The sequence below is a fragment of the Ambystoma mexicanum genome, chromosome 9 (genome assembly GCF_040938575.1).
Source record: "Ambystoma mexicanum isolate Mex_15411 chromosome 9, UKY_AmexF1_1, whole genome shotgun sequence".
Taxonomy (NCBI): domain Eukaryota; kingdom Metazoa; phylum Chordata; class Amphibia; order Caudata; family Ambystomatidae; genus Ambystoma; species Ambystoma mexicanum.
The window spans coordinates 1,180,890,963-1,180,910,120 of NC_090931.1; the positions used below are offsets into that span (position 1 = coordinate 1,180,890,963).

The 19,158-nt window shown below is 40.9% G+C and overlaps 1 protein-coding gene across 3 annotated transcripts in view; it reads left to right on the forward strand.

Annotated features, from left to right (window-relative positions):
- The window catches only part of LRP1B (LDL receptor related protein 1B), a 4,835,697-nt gene that overhangs the window by 3,830,084 nt on the left and 986,455 nt on the right, over positions 1-19,158 (forward strand). For all 3 annotated transcript variants that reach the window (XM_069616528.1, XM_069616527.1, XM_069616526.1), the window contains exon 47: positions 10,062-10,181. In XM_069616528.1, coding sequence (XP_069472629.1) covers positions 10,062-10,181 — 120 coding nt within the window. The remainder of the gene's footprint in view (positions 1-10,061; positions 10,182-19,158) is intronic.

Sequence of the window (19,158 nt, forward strand, 5' to 3'; positions counted from 1 at the left end):
GTGCTGTTCTGTTTCTAGATTTGCTGCGTCACATGTATAAAGCCGTGTCTCTTCCTGTGCTGCTAGGATGAATTTGCCAGAACTGTGGTATGTCAATTGGGTGTTGATGTATAGAATTCTGGTTGTTTATCTCTGTTGAGAGGAATATTCAATTGTCCTGTGTGAATGGCTTAATAGGTATGCATAATGTTTGTTTGAGCATACAATTTGAGTGTGTTAGGTTGGAGATCAGTTGGTGGACACCTCGATGAGCTTTCTGGTATCAATCTTGTGTGAGCGTGCTAACATTCTGGTGGTACAGTAATTCTCAGGAGAAGTCCTAAGGCACCCTCAAATAGGCTAGTGTTTCTAGCAGTGACAGCCTGGTGAGCTAAGTCATGAATCATATTGGAGAGAGACAGGGGCTCAGACAGTGTTGGGAATGGGAGCCTGATGTATGGGTCACTGTAGCAGTATAGTATGATTTTGGGCAGGCTAGTGATGTACCAGTGTACTTGTGCTACCGTGTCTCAACCTGCAGTGTGTCCCTGCTGTGATTTTGCTCCCAACTGTCCAACTGTCAATTTTAAATGATGTGTGTTTTCTTCTAGGTGGCCCACTGTAATGTTACAATCCATGTGTTTGCTCCAGGTGGCCTGCTGCAATTATGATCCTAGATATCTCTCTCTATGACACTTTTCCTCTCAAGCAATTTCAGTTCACTGCTGACTTGGTTCCCAATGCCGTCTCCCATCATCAGAATACTTGTTTACAGTCGTTATTCCCAATGTTAGAACTTTTCTCAGTCCCCCTTTCATAGGGTGTTTTTGTTCTCTGGTTTCTCAGGCTCCAGTAACTTTAATAATATTTCCAGTCATCATCCACAATGGTTGATGTGGAACCCATCATTGCCACACTTCTGAATTGCTTAATTAATAAATACCCAGCAACCCTCCTGTTGGTCAATTAGGCATTCTTTATCTCCCTTCCTGGCACAATCAACCAAATAGACCAAACAGTCAAATATCATGAGGCAATACATAGGAGTAAATGTGCATTAAAATGCACAATAACATCCTATTGAAAAGAATATAGCATTTTGATTTTGACAGGGAGATATGGACAGTAATATGATTAGGGACAGACTCTGCCAGGAATTGGGTGACGCTGAGATTTGAGATGCCTTCCATTGCACATCATTTTTCTGAGGTTTTCAGGATAACTGGAGTGCAGTCATTTTACCATATTTTCATGTTGATGAATGGCATGCTGTATTGAGCATGTGCCTCACTCGATATGGCTGTTCATCTTCGCCACAGTCAAATATATTATTCAGATTTAAGATTTAAAAATAAATGGAGGATCAACACCTCCATGTTCTGTGAAATCATATCCCTCTGGCATTTTCATCCCTCAATGGCTGTAACTTCTGCCTACATTATTGCTACGCTCAGACATGTTGCTGGTACTGCACAGTGCCATACTCACAGGGCAGACAGTGTTTCTGTAGTCTCTTTCATCGTATTACCGTGCAACGCCAGTAGCACTGGTCTGTGTGTGTCTCATTCTACCAGGCTTCTGAACTCAGATTTCTTTGGCAGTCGTGCATTAGGTGGACCTCATCTTTGGTCATACTGGAGCTGAGTTCTGATTGTGATATTACTCTTCGCCCATGTTCATATCTGTGCAGATTTACAACGAGAATCATTGGAGTGTCCTGACACTGATATTGCCATTAATCAATGCATATTCCAGTCAGCTAAGCCTGTACTCAAACTTCCACACAGCTGCAGCAGTTGAATCATTTCTCTGTCAGGCAGAGAATAGAAAGTTTAACACACCAACACAAAGTAATAACATCTATTAGTTTTCCCTACATAGTTGGCAATGTAAATACTGATTAAATAAAAGAAGGTACATGTGATGGAGAGCACCAAGAGAAGCCAGCCATTTTGATGGGCGCCAATTCGCCCCCACACAAGACATTTTCCTTTTAACATATTAGACATCTCGGTTCCAGAATACAGTAGACTGCAACGTGTTAAAGTGTATCAATAGTGCTTCTCAAGGTGGCATGGAAACACACACATTGGGCCTCATTACAAGGCTGGAGGTAGCCTTGTCAGTAAAACCGGCAAGGCTACCTCCAAACTTGCTACGGGGTCTGGCAACCGCAAATGGGCAATTACCGGGATATTCTGGCCCCACCGGACCAGGTAATTGCCCTTTCATGGGTGCCAGAGCCAGTAGATCCCAATTCCCATTGAGCCTATAGGGCTCAATGGGAATGGGGATGTCTGTACCACCGGCATGGATCATTTCCGTGCTGGTGCTACAGGCATTCTGTGCTCACAGGTGCATTTCATTCCAGCCAGGTCAGACCTGGCGGAATGACAGGCACCCGCGAGCACAACTCAGAGTTTGCTGGTCCGGATACAATGGTACCGGTAAGTTTACCAGTGCCGTTGTATCCGGACCGGCAAACTCGTAATGAGGCCCAATGTGTGGACATGTCCTACTCAAAATATGTAATAATTACATGCTTGGGAAACTATGGTGATGAGTTGTAAAATGATCACAGGCACAAGCACTAAAACCTGAGACAGGGGCAGTTTCTTAAAACAATGATGATGTGTTTCTGACTTTGAAATCGCAAGCAATTACAGTATGACATCAGGGACAGATTATCTAAAGTCTGTACTGATGCTAACAATTGAATTGAGGGAATAAAGTCAGAAACCATGTCCTTGTTTTCAGCCTGGGTAGTGCAGAGTTACGAAAGCAGGTTTTGCAATGGAGTGACATTTTTTTGCTCATTCTATCTGCCAGTGCAACAAGGAAATAGAGCAAATAGGGTGTATTTCAAATTAAGCTAACACCCTATTATATAATTCTTCATTTTAAATTAAAAACCTTTATTCAACATTGTCATCAGGTTGCATTATATAATTTAAAATACATTCAAATCACACAATCCGTCATCACAAATACACAAGATCAATAGCACAGGTAACAAATATAAAAACAAAACGTATACATGACTGCCCAAAGGGATTACTGGAACATCAGGAGAGCTATACCCGCAGCCTGTTGCCCAGTTGAAATGTTACCATTTTTCTCCTCAAGATCCATGCTCTGTGCAAAACACAGGTCACAGGCACCACAATTGGATGGGTAATTGATTGGACCAGGAATTCAAGGGCACAGGACCATGACTTGATCCCTGAACTAAGGAAAGTGAACTATACAGACACTAAATGGTCATATGTTTCTGTGTATGCGATGATGAACAAACAAAGTTGCACTCCATTTCCAATGTGAAAAATGTGACTGCTGCTTTGTATAGCCAACACATTCTAATAATGGCACGACTTATTTTTTTCAATCTTTCGCATTGGTGCAAAACCTTGTAGTGAAATGGTTAATTGCAGTTGATGACCGACGTAATAAAATGCATTCTTGAAAAGATGTGGATCTTCCTTGCAATGTGTGTATTCTCGATGGGCTATCCCATAGTGGTGGTCTTCTTCTCTGACTATCATAGAGTCAACACATTAAAGGATGTGGAGAGTACTTAAATTGTGCAGATGGACCTAAATTACAGTAATTAGTACTTGAATTTACAATTCGGAACCCGTAACAACATCAAAAAATAAATACATAGATGAAGCCATTGGATGTGTATAAGTGATTTAATCCAAGCACAGCCAACGCGTGTTTTGACCACTAGGTCGTTATCAAGGCAGTCTAGTATTTCTGGGCAAAATCGCCTAGTGGATTGGATATGCAAAGTAGATACTGCGCTGCAAAAAGGGTTCCTCAGTCAAAGAAACCCATGTCATCTGATTTCTTGGCTTGAGTGCCTGAGTAGAGATCTGTAGTGGGGCGCAGTGGCCAGTCTGTATCATTCAATCTTCCATTAGAAATAGAGGTGTCAATACCTAGAATTCGTGTTAATGGGATAAATCCCAAGCGGTTGCCAGCAGTGAGCTCATGTTGTTAAGGATTCCGAATTGTAAATAAAAGTATTCATTACTGTAATTTAGGTCCATTTGTGCAATTTAAGTACACTCCACATCCTTTTCTGTACATCACCTTGGAGGTTTCAAGGGGAACCTTCTGTGTAATTTCTGCTGCATTTAGACAAGACCTCAGGAAGTTGAGCACCACCCAGCACAGTTATCCCCCCCATTTTTGTTATTTGAGTCAACACATTAATGGCAAAGTTACTTCGGGGAACATGTTAGAGGCATCATTCAGAGTAAAGAGCATCATGCTGACTAAACAGTGTGCTACAAACTGTACCACATAGACACTAATTTCACACTTGTCTATTCTCACTTAATGAAACAATTGATTGCCCCCACATTGATCTGTAATGTCTTCCTTATGTTCTTTATGATACTACAGAGAAAATCAATTTTAGAAAACAGGATTGACTATAATGAGTGCCTTGGGCAATTTTGACTGCTTTAATGTCTGTAATCAAATTGCCACAGCCACATACACATGCACTATTGTCATTCCCCCCAGATCTGGGAATCATGAGTACTAATGAATAGCTCCCCTGTTATCGTTCACTAGTATACTGTTCCATTTCTGATAATAAGACAACTGCTTGAGCAACTCTTCAATGATTTACTATGGCAATTGGGTCTAAAGTATACAAACACACTTAACGTTTAATGTGTGATGTTCTAAATCATCAAGCACTATTTCAAATCCATGGGCCTCATTCCGAGTTGGGCGGTAAGGGTTACCGGGCACCAGTAAGGAGACCGGTGCCGGTAAAACCTTACCGCCCAATTCAGAGGTCCCTTAGCGAGAACCGCAAGGACGTGTGGTCAGACCACATGTCTTTAGCGGGTCCCGCTAAGGGACCAGGGCGCTAATTTGCGGGCCCGTAATTAGCGCCTTCCCCATTCCCATTGAGCCCTATGGGGGCTCAAATGGGAATGGGGAATGGTTGGTTGAATGGGGATTTACCGGGTCCGCACAGGTCAGAATGTCCCGGTAAGTCCCCATTCAACCAGACCGGACCCGGACCCAGGTTTGGAGGCAGCCATGGCGCTAATAGCGCCATGGCTAACTCCAAACTCGGAATGAGGCCCCAAGTATTTTAGATGTGCTTATTTTTGAGCATATATAAGTGCATGTCTATATGTTTTCATTTGTTTGCTTATGTTTTAATTTGTTATACATTAATTGTCATTATTTTACGCAGAGCTACGTTTGGGGTTGTTGGAAAGTGCAGAGTCTCACACAGTTACAAACAGAAATGTAGATAGTTAAGACAGGGATGACAACATTGTATGCAGAGACTAGTTATTGAAAGGCACGAGGGGATAGAGTAACTTAAATTTGAGGCACTGATTGAAAACAATTACAGTAAGTGTTTGTATGCTTTGACGGACAGTCATAATTCTATTCAAGGCAGGGTATTATGCACTGCTATCTTTTTTTTCTTTTACTTCAAATATAGCAGCAAGCAAGAACACATGTTTTGGAAAATGGCAGCTATCGTAATTACTAAACATGGTGCTCTTCTTACAATCTCATCCTCATCAATGGGTGTGATTCCCCTTTACAAAATCCACAACACTCTGCAGTAAGCCCACTGACAAGCATACTACGTCCTTTGGCAGTTGATCAAAGCAGTAACTCATCCTTGAGTCATGCTCCCAAAACATACCAAATGCACACCCTCAAAACAATTGTTGGGCATGATCTTCCATAGGTTCTGAAGAAAAATTAAACAGAAGATCACAAAATATTGGGATGTGTGAGAGGGGCTAATATTCTCATATGTTCCTTTAATCATAATTCTCAGTCATAGCTTACTGGCACTAGTCATACTTGTGTGGTATTGCAAAGAGGCTCCTAGTATATGCACTTCAAAGGCAAGATATCACAGCAACTGAAGCATGCACATCAGGATTACAATACAACGTGTCAAATTCCACCCCATTTGGCCAGGTTGCAGTGCAAAGGATTTCCTACAATTAAGCACCAGCCTAATAGAGTTTAGAATTCATGTGACTGAAGAATGTGCCCAAAGAACAGAAATATCCAATTTCTTTTAAACAATTTACCATACATAAATTAGGTGATTGTGGAAAAAATGAACATGTAATCTGATTTAAGATGTTTTGGTGCAGATTAGCAACATGGAAGAGACATTGAAGGTGTGAATACATTGCTAATAAGATTCAAGGCACACATATTGCAAACTGGTGTCAAAGGGTAGACCAAGAAATACTCCCCTTCTCGCTGGTGATGGACAGATTACCATGTCACTTAGAGCTTTCCCCTACCACGTTCCAATATTGTAAAGGTGAGAGGCATTATTTAATGAGACAACTGTATCACCTGCACTATAAGCAGATGCAACAGATGGTGCAACATGCTGTAAACAAACATGACAAAGGCAAAGTAACAGCCCTGCCAGACAGACACACGTAGCTGCACAAGACACGAAGAAGACATGCATTCATCATGAAGATGCATAGGCACTAGGTCAAACTCGTGTTTAGACATGAGTAATGTTACCCACACCCAATAGGCACTAGCCAACATATCAAAAACAAAGAATAGGCAGAATGCATCACAGTCTAGGCACAACTGTGGCTCACTGGCATGGAGATGCAAAAGTGGTGGTAGCCATTCTGTCCAAAATGAAAAGCTACAGACAGCCTCTTAACGCATACACTATCCTAAGACTATCAGAAGAGCACAGCATGGTGAATTAATTAAATAATAGATCCAGAAAAAGTTTGAGCAGCAAAAGGAAGGCTTCAGTCAAGGTTGCTACACAAATTAGGGAGGGGTTGTTTAAAGGACACACAACAGGTGCAGATGTTGGCAGAGACAATATAACAGCAAATATAATTAAATGGTAGGAAAATACAATTTCACTGGTGTCATGGCAGGACTCAAACCTGGCACAAACATGGAATAGATAACAGAGTTAGGGCATCCAATCACAGTGAAGGTAGACTATGGACGGGCCTTGGCACACAGCACTTTCTTGGTTTCATTTCCAGCCAGTAAACTCTGGTTTGAACCTGTATGTTTGCAAGCTAAAGTTCTGTCGGTCAGCGAGAAATCACTTCAGTGAGAGGAAGGCAGTTTGTATGTGGGTGTTCAATGGCTGTCTGCCCATTTTGGGCAGGGTAATGTTTGTTAATTCATAATGGCCTGACCAATCAGAGTCCCGACCCCTTATAGAATCTATACTTAGTCAAGTTACTCCCCAATTTTCCTACCTTAGGTTTGTGTGCTTTAACACGTCACTCATGATGTTACAGACCTTCATAATTCCGTGTTGGGGTTGTAACTGGAACTGGGAGAGCCATGTAGATGTATGCCTAATGTTCATGTTGTCCCTTTTCTATGTGCGTTTTGTTAAGTAAAACAGTAGTTTGTCAAGTTTTTGGTTTCCTCAATTTTTTTTGGGCAGGGGATTTCTCACAGCCTGACTCTGCTTATTCCCTGGGGCATTTTATCCACATTGCAACACTGGTGAAATGCAAGGTATGTCAACAGAGCCAGTTTTTTAGACCGGGATCTCATTGACATTTACTTGTTACTAGGCAAGACACTAAAACATGGAAAGCACAAGGTCAACATTCAAAATCTGAGAATACATAGGGAGAGAAGGCAATTCAATCTGGACCCATTTTAATAGCCGACAGTCCAAAGGATGTTCTCCAACCATCAATCCATCCATCCACCAACTCATGATAAGGGGAAGTAACTGATCCATGTGTGTTACACATATCACAGGCAGTCCCCTTTCCCAGACCTGCTACAAAATATAAATACATGGACAATGTTTTGCCCAAAGTGGAATTTCAAGCCTTTTTCAATCCGCAGCTGGACCTGGGATGCATTTCAGATCTGCAGAAATGTGACATACTGAGGTCCCAGGATTTCCTGAAAAAAGATGATGATTGCAAAAAGCCAGAGGGATACCATCTAAAATTTGACTGGATACAGTGTGCCCAATATCTTTAACTGTATCCTCCCCTAACAGCATATCAGAACACTTGCCCGAAGCCTGAGCTTCTGCAAGCCTAGAATATGTGTGCTAACTTTGATTAATACCCCCTCTTTTTGTTAATTTATGATAGCTGTCTCCGCATTCCTCGGAAACCAAAGGGTTAGTTGGGCCTTAACGCTGATGACAAAGGGCCTCAACAGCTCCTTATTAGCCAGGCCTCTTTAAAGAAATCAACAAACGATCCTAAAAGGTAGCCTGGTTGTTGCCGACTCTTTTGCATACATTCTTGCTACGCTGGGAAACAATGAATTGTATTTGTGTTCAATGATTAGCGTGGTCAGCTGCTAGCCATTGATTGCTTGCCTGAAACACACTGATTTCATTTTTTATTTTTCTTGAGCTAACATCCAATTTCTAAAACAAGCAGAGCATGCTAAAACTCTCAACAATGAACATCGTAAACCTGTAGAATTATGATGATTCAGGTCACTGGGATGAAACAAGTGCTGCTCCTTATGACTAAGCTCCTTGGAAGATCTGGGCCCCAGAATTTCACCCACATGTTTCATCAAAAAAATGATTTAAAACTTCAGTTAGAGGAGGACAACCACAGGGCTGGCGGACTGGTATCATCCTCTCTGTGGTTATGAGACGAGGATATGATTGAGTAAGGACCCTTGAACATATATTCTACATCCCCCCTATCTATTGGCCCAAATAGTGCACCCAAGTCAACTGCCAAGAGTGTAGAGTTAATGATGAGCACTAGTAATGGGGCAGCCAGACTCTTCTCCATCTGTATTGGTTGAAATCAATTTGCATCAGTTTTGCATCTGTTTTACATACTGCATTAGATGCCCCTTGTTGTTAAAATATTAATAGAGATCAACACTAGGGTGAGGATCACAATGATGGTGATATTTTTTTTGTTGAAAGCACTGTGTTGAATGTGTCTGATACAGATTCCTCAAATTGACAGAACTGGCAACTTTGATGTCTTAATATCTTGCCAAACCTGAGAGCCTACATCTGAGGCCAAAGCCTTTGAGATGGGCTCTGGCATCGGTTCAGCACACTCTGCACGTCAGGATTCATCTTTTCCAGGCCCAGAAACCTGTTCAACCTCATACGCAGGCTTCCCTGATTTGGAGGTCCATTTCTCGATGGCAGCTGTAAGAAATCGCTTCAGACACTCTCTGTGTGTCTCTGAAATCCTTCTGGACCTTTAGTCTAAACTCATGATGCAGGAAGAGACATGAATACTTGTCTGACTGGAAAAGAGGACTTGCTGTTGACCGAAAATGGGAACAGAATCCCATTGGTGGAAGCAGGGATTGTGGGAGTGGCATCATGTGTTGGGACCACGCTGTTGTTTATCTTGGACACTATAACCTAACTGTGCGAGGGAGGGGGGATGGGTTTCTTTAAAAAAAAAAAATGTTTAACTTCCTTCATCTTTGATTTTATTTATTGCGTCTTTGATGGATATATTTTATTGATTGCTATGATTAATAGGTTTTGGTTTATATATGTGAATTTATGTTTTGGATAAATATGTAATACTTTTGTGTGAACATAATAAATGTGTTCCAAAAAAAATATATATATGGTTTTCGCGCTGATATGTTTGAAATATGTGTATTAGTAGTAGTATTGGTATTAGTATTATTATTAATATTGCTAGGATTTATTGATTTCTTCATTCGATAATACTAGACATAATGAGCAATGGAAGTACAAATAGTGTTTCAAATCAATTAAAAAGATAATGTGGGTGTATTAGGTAAGCAAAGATATCTGGCAGTTGATAAATACAACATAAACTGCGCCGTTTTGAATATACCCATTTACCGAAGGGATTTCTCATCAATAGGTCTGCATGTAAGGTGGGTTTACAAAACAACTAAAAATCACATCCACCTTTGCACGACGTTCTGTTGCATGAATCACGTATGTTTATATCGTGCCATTCATGCTTACTAGACTATGGCGTCCGGGACATATTATGCTCATGAAATGTTTGACTTCGTGTAATGTCACTTTGATCTCTGCGCCATTTAAACATGTTTATATGTATCAGAAACTAGACGCTGCCAAAGAGGATTCAAGCCATGCTACAATCAACGCTGCGTTTCAAACAATAGAGTGTGTGATGGGGAAGATGACTGTGGCGATAACTCAGACGAGCTGATGTGCAAATGTAAGCTATCCGCACGTATGTAAAAGAAAATGTTAATGTTACATTTCTAACATGTGCTACCTCAATGTATCGTTTGTTAACAGTATACGTTTACATGAAAAGCTCTTGCATACAGTGATTTTTACCTTAGTAACAAAGGTATTTTTTAAGACAAAATGCATCAAAGTAGAATGAAGAACTGGCTCCATTCTGCATAGTGTCTTCGGTAAGCCTGCACGAATGAGAGCCCCTTTTAAAAGGCAGGTCTAATTTGGCCGTTCCCAATCTAATATGTCTGCCAATATTGTTGTTGAAGACCATAGCTAGCGCGGTGCCTGTGCATGTTATGTAAGACAGTCCTGGGTTTTTAGACAGCTTCATTCTGCTGAAGGTAGAGACCGGACAGGTTGATGGTGCACCGTACGACCATTTAGTAACTACTGAACGTAGTCATAATTCCCTGATAAAGCAAGGGCTGCACACTCATATGCAATTTTCCTGAACAGGATTTCACGAATTCTAAAATTGTTCAGTTGCTTTAAAAAGCATCTGCATTCTTTGTGTGTGTGTGTGTGTGTGAGATTCGTGCTATCATTTGTCTATGAATACATGCGTGCTATTTAGTGTTATACAGTGCAAGCCTCGCTGTAAGGGAACAGTGTACTGTACAAGAAGGAACACAGTCTAAGGGTAGACTAATATAGATAATAGACTATTGAGGAACACGTGGATAGACCTGGAGAGATGTTATCAAGACGGTGAGAGGTAGGTGATATATTTTTAGAGAGTAAAAGGAAGACCTTGTAAACGTTAATTTGTTGGTGGATCCGCAGCTGTGCTTCTGTTGAGTTAACATTCTTGTGAGTTTCACATACTCTGCATTTGTACATGCATTGTTGAGTTCATTGCTTAGTATCAGAAATGTACTTGTGAGTCTGGGTATTTTATCATATATAAACACTACTATACACAATATATATATATATATATGACCTCGGGAGAATTGACCTCAGGAGAATTTACCTAATTTAGAAGGTCAATTAGGACATAATACCCCCCCGTAACCCATCACCCAATCCAAAACCCCTCGCGACCTCCACCCAATCCGCTTATATTATATATAATCCAAAACCAAACAAATACATATGTAAAATAACTAAAACAATATAAAGGTAAATTGTGCAAAATGTCAATTGTAAAAGGTCAATTTAGGTAATACCATATATATTGCTACAAGAGGATGCTTGAACACCTCTCAAGTACAATCACACAACCATTCACCACCTACATCTAGTAACATGCTCTGTCACATCTAGACAGTGCCATTACAGAAAGGTCTGCTCTAAATTGAGCTCCACATTCCTTACACATTCTCTCATACATACCAATAACTAACTGCAGTCAAGTAATATGCATCCTTCTCTTCCCCATTGTTCTTCACCCTTTAAGTTGGTTTGTTCTGCTGCCTAATGCCTCTTCCATATCAACTCTCCCTTATCCCCATTCATACTTTCCAAAGACTAAGGCCCAGTGACTCCCTGGCGGGGTCACCATATGCTGACTTTTCAGTCAAGGCCAGGCTCCACAAGAGCACTATGCTAGTGATGGGCACATTTTAAATGTAGATTAACATAATATACACATGGAATTAGATGGCAGAAATCAAGCAGAACATGTTTTAGCATAGTTGAAAACGATACCTATATCAAGAAGTGAGCAACAATCTGAAAACTATAGCATATTCTGTGTTAGGTAATATTTCACTTACTGCTAGTTGACCTCTATATGTGTGGACCCCCCCCGACTGCTTTTGTTTCAGCCTCTTGTCCTGACTTTCTCCCAGTGAAGCACTGCCTTCAGCTGCAGTCCACTGGGCTTTCCTGTTGGGGAAACTGTTGTCCTTCAGGCAATCAGTACTAAGAAACTTTCTTTCTCTTAGTCATATGACTTTGTTGCCATTTTAGCAACTCAGTTTCAGTGCAAAAAGTATATTACTGCATTTTTTGGTAACTGGACAATGTGTCTAGGAGTAAACGGATGGCAGCAGAAGCTTTTTCATGTGTTTTACATTTCTTTACCAGGCCATACCGTGCTTAACATCTTTGGCTCATGGATAGTGTCCATCATGGCCATGCCACAATGTCTTTTGTCTTCTTCTTTGGCCATTTTGTCTGATGGCCTTCCTCCTGGTCTTTGTGACCCAGGCAGTCCTTATTTGGGCATGCATTCAGTCGTGAAAGCCAATGCTTTTTGTGGGCTAATGCATGTCACGTGTGTGGGTACCCAGTAAGTGGGTTGGGTTTGTTTGATCCCAATCCACACTACTGGTCCAAGGATGTCGGTATGCATGAGAGCATGAGAGCCACAGTGGTCCCTGATTGGACCTCTGCTGGCGTGCATAAGTGGGGCAGATCTCCTCTTTGGCAATCTGGGTGTGAGCACTCACCAGACTTTGGGATATGAGGTGGGGCCTGAGTGCAGACCCACAGATGACCCATATGTCCAAATCGATCCATACACAGAGCCAAGTATTCATGGATCGAAGCAGATCCAAGGACTATCCGGAACAGTGCAGAGAAGGTTTGGCTCCCTGAGTCCACTGTTGTCCCGATAGAGCCCTGTATTGCGCTAGATCTCTGCAGAACTGCAAAGGAGCTTCAACCACTCAGAGTGGTGGGATCAATCACTCTCAATGCCTCCTTGCTGTCCTGCAAACAAGCCTTCTTGGAAGTGTCCCTGGGCCCTCCAGTGCCTGACCAACATGTACCTTGGCGCCTGCGTTAGACCATTGCTACATCAAGTTTTGCCTCAAGCTTTAGAAAAATCCTAGTTCGCACTACAAAGCATCTCCTTGCCAAATTTTGTTGACCCAGATGCTTAGGGCTGTGAGAGAGGAGCGCGTCAGACCATGAGACTTGGGTGCCTCTGTGCCAGTGTGAAACAGTGGTGGTCTCTGCTGGAGACTTTCCTACCTTTCTTCAAGTGTGCTGAGACCAGCTGCATCAGTGTTTTCTTTGTCCTCCATTTTTTACAAGAGATCCAGCTCCATTTGTGAACTGGACTTGCATCTGCACCCACAGCGCCTTTTCACTTTGAAGCTTAACCAAGAGGGGATTGCATACTCCAGGCAACCATCACCAAGCCTCCCAAGTTTGGACCCAGAGTGAGCTAAGGGCGGGGAGTAATCATGCCACTTGGTGGTGGCCCCAAGTTCATCCAACCCATTTTTATGCACAAAGGATCCCTTGTGGTCCTTGCCTTGGTTTGGTGGCTCTTGCATCCTAAAGGCATCTGAAAGTTTGGGACAGCTGTATTCTAAGTAGCAGATCCTCCTCTGACTCTTGGAACCAAATTTCCACAATCCAGAATCCTCTTGCTAACTTTTCTTTCCCATTATTTTTTGTCTTTTGTAAGCCTTACGTATCACCAAGACGTTTTATGTACAAACTTGACACTGAGCACAAGGCTACAATCTTCGTAGGGCTGGACTATTCATCTCTGGAGTTGGCCAATGTACTAAATTGTGTCTGCTTTCCCTACCAACAGGTTTTGGCAGGAACCCACTCTTTACCATATTGACCAAAAAGTGAGTGAACATATATTTTACATAGTATGTGTTTAGGTAGTGATATTACTGGGTCTGCCATTATTCACCTGTGTTTGTTCTGCGCGGAATAAATGATATATTTTTGATATACTACTGTCTAAGAGTAATTTGTGTTATCCTACTGTGTGTGTGCTCATCCAAGACCCCCACACTACCCCTGAGACTTAGCCTTGGCTGCAATCCAAGCTACCATGAATTGTCCTGGCTAACTTCACAGAAATGTCCCCTGATTCACAAACAAGGGTGGTCTCCTCAACATCTGTTCACCAGAGCAGAGTTTAGAAATCCATTCTAACATTCTGTAATTTGCCCAGTGGCCTGAAGCTTGAGAAAGTAAGTATTCTGATACGTACATGTCCCTCTGTGGAACATACATGTTGATGCATGTAAAATTATGATTATGTTATAAGATCAGACATAATACATATTAGATAAGACACCCATACGCTCTTGCATACTCTGTGTTACAGAGATGCCACATAATGCAACGGCCCCAAATGTACCCATGATTTGTCAATTTCCCTGTGTGAAGAGACTTGAATATACCAGTAAACGCCATTTGTTTCTCCCTTCTTTGGACAAAGTCCATGTTGTAGCAGTAACATTACTGCAGTGATAAGCAACAAGTGTTTTTTTTACATTTTCACATTCCCACTGTTGCATCTTAGTTAATAAACCTTATATCAAACTTTTTGAAAGAGGTAGTAAAAACAATAATACCTTTGTTAAAAAACGAAGGCTACATTTCTGTTTCTAATTATGAACAGTATCTGTAATGGATACACAGAGTAGGACAATTCATGTTCTCTTGATTAATAAACATATCATGTATTAGTAGGGATACCTGCACGCCCCAGTTAAAAGGATGAATGGATTGTTGTGTTTCAAGGGTAGTGCAGAGCAGTGCCGTCAGAATCACACCATGACAGAGTGACTAGTTCACTTGCCTCTATGTTCTGTTGTAGAGGTCTCTCCTCAACTTTTGATTAAAGACCAGAGGGTGCCAAGATAGTGTGTGTTGTGTAATTGTCTTGATTGTGCAAGTATCACAAATAAACCATGCACACACAGTATGTACAATCACAGTGTGATCAATCAATGAAAGTTTTATATCTAATTTTAATAGGACCATGGAATTTCTGAACAATGCAGTGCAATTCCTTAACCATCCACCACTTATCAGAAAGTGTATTCAACGACTTCACATTGCAAGTTACAACACATTATTCTTTCCACTATTAATGGCAAGCATAGGTATACATTAATTAATTAATTGACAAATAACATTAATGTAAAGCACATTTGAAATGTATTACCCCTGTGTGGATGTGGTGCTGTGAGTTTCTACCTTATGCATGAAAATCGAATGCAAGCTGTTCTCAGTTGCATCAGTATACTTAACCTGTCTCTACCTGCTCAATTCTCCTGATTTCATGCTTTGGATGACAGGGCTTAATTTGGTTAACATGCACAAACTGTTATTACACCCTCTGTCTTTAATATTTTATAGACTACCGGGACACTTTATCTATTATTTCAAAGGGACCTTGTCATGCCACAAGAAATTTGGATTTTGTATGTTTACCTTTCCCAAAATGAAACTTATATACCCGATCACCTATTGTATACTCTTTCACAGATGTCTTTTTATCATAGTATGGCTTTGCTCTATCAGCAGCTTTTTCTATATTTCGCTGCACAAATGCAAATGCATGTTGTAAATGCTTTCTCAGTTCTTGCACATACCTGTGAACTGTAGATGCACTCTCAAGTGTTTGCTCATGCGTCCTGTATAATACATGTGGTGGCAGTACCATTGTCCTTCCTGTCAACACCTCATGAGGACTGATACCTGTCGATTTAGCAGGAGTCGACCTGATGGCCATCAATACTAAAGGTAATTGCACACCCCAACTAGAACCTGCCTCTGCTACAAACTTCTTTAGTATTTCCACTACAGATCTATTGCAACGTTCAACATTCCCGGAAGAGGCGGGCCAATATGCAATGTGCCACTTCCGTTTTACCCCAATATCTGCCACACCTTGCTCATTAAGGTGCTTGTGAAATTACTTCCTCTGTCTGACTCCATTCTTTGGAGCTTTAGAGCGTGTAACTGCATCTATTTGTATTTCACCAATTAAGTGTTCAATGGGCAACAATTCTCCGATAACAGCCCCAATCCTGGCCAATTGATCTGCTCTATCATTTCCCTCCTTATCCTCTCCTGGTGTTTTCAAATGTCCACACAGTGTCCTCCAGTATACTGTTAAATCATTCTCTGACACTAATTTGTCTATAGCTTGAATCATGTCCCCATGTTTGAGGGGCTTTTTGTTATATGTGAGCATGCCTTTTGCTTTCCAGCCAGGCAAATATTCTACAAAGTTATTTTGTGCATAATCAGAATCAGTCACCAGGACAATTTAACTGAATTTGTTATCAACTGAATTAGTAATTGCTTTATAAATGGCTACTAACTCTGCTACCTGGCTACTCCTAGCCCCAATCCTCTTTCCTATACTAGGAATGCCCTCACATCTCAACCAGACATTTCCTATCCCTGACACCAGCTGTTTATTGCTGTCATTTTCAATGTGAAAATCACATTCATCGACATATACAATTGGCAATTCCAATCCAATTCCAGTTTTGTGACTTTATTTTCTTAGACTTTAAAAGTTTATTGGTAAAAGACCACCGAACCCCATTTACCCCGTCAGCGAGAGGAGACAATCTTTTCAGGCAATCTGTTCCCATCAAGAATGGAATATGACACCCAAAATGATGGGTACTCCACAGAGGTTGCTGCCCGCATATTATTTTTGCCTGGACTTTCAGCGGACTCAAGTGACATTTTAGCTGACCTGATCTCGATTACTGTTGCTGAGGATGCTTTAGATTTTGATCATGTTTCTTTCATTTTTTTTGGCCTCTCTACCCTGACAGTAGAGCATTTCATACAGTTTTGTACTTTGGTGCACAATCCATTCAAGGGACTTCTCACTCTCAAACTCGCGGACTAACTGTGATATAATGTCTTCCTGCAAGCCATACAAATAGACAGTCTTAAACTCAAAACGAGAAAAAGCTCTTTTTAAGTCTTGAAGAAATTGGCGAGATAATGTATTTGGCCTAGCTGTGCTCTTGTATGCAATTTTCTTTGCATCCTGTAATGACTGGAATGGAGAAAAATGACGCCTAATCTCTTTTTCAAATTCTGCCCATGACTTGTTCTCTTGTTCATTCAAACCCCTGATGATGCTCGCTGTGGGAGTATCCAGAGTTAAGTGAAAGTATTGTACGTATTGTTCCTTGGGTATGTGTAGGGCTTTAAATATATTGTGCACCACTTCTAAGTGGTACGCTATACAGCACTCCCCTCCTTTTTTGAACGGTTTGATCAGGGCCTTGATTGACTTCATTATCTTGATAAGGCTACTCGCCGCTATATATGGAATTGCATTGCTTTGTGGTCCAACCCTTGTCCCAGCTATATGGGATTGGTGGTAACCCCCAATGGGTGAGTCAAACCCCCCAAAGGTGCTGCAACCAAGCCCAGACACCTGCACAGCCACTGGGGTGCTATCTCCCCATGTAGAAATGGAATTCACCTCAACCCCATTGAATGCAGTGCCCTGTCACTTGTCTTGGGACCTGAAATCGCATATCTGCTGTTCCAAATCCTTGCACTTTTTAAGAAATCGGTCTGCCTCCTTACGCAAGTATGTGTTTTCATCACCCATTTTATTAATCACATTTTGCATATCACTCATCTGCATTTGACATTCATTAAATTCTTTGTCCCGCTTGTCCCTTTCTTGATACATTTGAGCTATCTCTTGTTCGACAGTCTTGAGCTCACCTTCTTTCTCTAGATTCTCTCTTTGTAAAACGTACACCTCTAAAATAGCCTCCTCTTTATCTTGTCTAATGTGACCTACCAACCCTTTCAAGTCTTTTAATTCTTGCTTAGTGTCCTCAAACAGTTTTCTCCTTTGAGACAGTTGAGTGTCAAATTCTTTACACTTTGATTGCATGTCCTTTTGACATACCTCCAGTTCTGCTCTTAACTTTGTGCTCCTGTTCACTAGCTCCATCTAATTCGACTTTTAGTCTGCTAATTAGCTTGGCATCATTTTCTTGCATTCGCAGAGACCTATTTAAAATGAACCATGTTTTAGCACATGGCCATATCAAACAGTCTCTCTCTGCAGGTTTGTCAGCAGCATTTAATAATCTCAGAAGACAGACCTGATTTATGCTACCCTCTTCAAAAATGTTGTCCAGTGGTTCTTTCTGAACTTCCCCATAAATACGGTCTTGCCACTCTGTGGCATTATTTGATGACCACGTTCCATGTGCATATCATTTTGCCTCCAAATATTTCACCAACTCTGGGAATGTGGCATCAATTTGAGACATTCTGAAATTCACTTTCAGTGTCACACTGCTCTCACAAAATGAGTTCCCTTTAATTCATGTATGGCAGTGTGGAACACACTTGCCAAGACCAGTAGATGCTCTACAGTCTGTTCACGGCCAACACACCATTTTGTAGGAGATTTTGTTATATTGGGGTACATTCGGGATTTTGGCGGTATTTTCTATTTTGGTGGTAAACTGGCCTACATTTAGAGATAGTTTAGCATTACTCTATTTTGGTGATAATATAATATAAGCTTGTGTTGGTGGTAATTTTAGTGGTATCTTACTTTGTGGTATTTTCAGAATTACCTTATTTTGTGATATAGTGGTTAGCATGGTTTTTATACTACAACCCCATCATAAAACAAACCTTTCCTCTCTATTATAATGTCTTTTGGTCGCCTGTAGAGAACCCCCAAACCTATCACACATCAGAGAACCAAATGAGTTTATTCAGAATGCCACCTATGGATTGTGGCTGGTATTACCTATGTACATCCAGTAATCTATGTGTCTCATCTGACACTGCCTTCTTTTCAGCATGCAAAGAAGGAATCATTCACAACACCTACAAACACCTTCCTACCTTGCAGGTATTTATTCACTTTTCCTTGCTTGATATTTTAGCTACAGTGGGAAATTAACAAATGCTTTACCAACCTGGTATAAACATCAAACCCTTGTGATTTCCCTGTATAGAAATGATTCACAGATGCATGAATGACACCAAAATCCCAGCTTTTGTTTTTTTGTACACTCTGTATTATATAACAATTATAAACAGAAATACATCTTACCACATGATATCACAGCATCGCCTACAAAATATAAAAGAGAACAGAAAACAAACAGGTACATTGCAAAAAAAAATAATTTGTTGTTCAGCATTTTTAAACATAGAGAATATGAACATGCAGGATTTTTTTTTAACTCCCTGCACTGCCAACAAATTATGTCACCTCC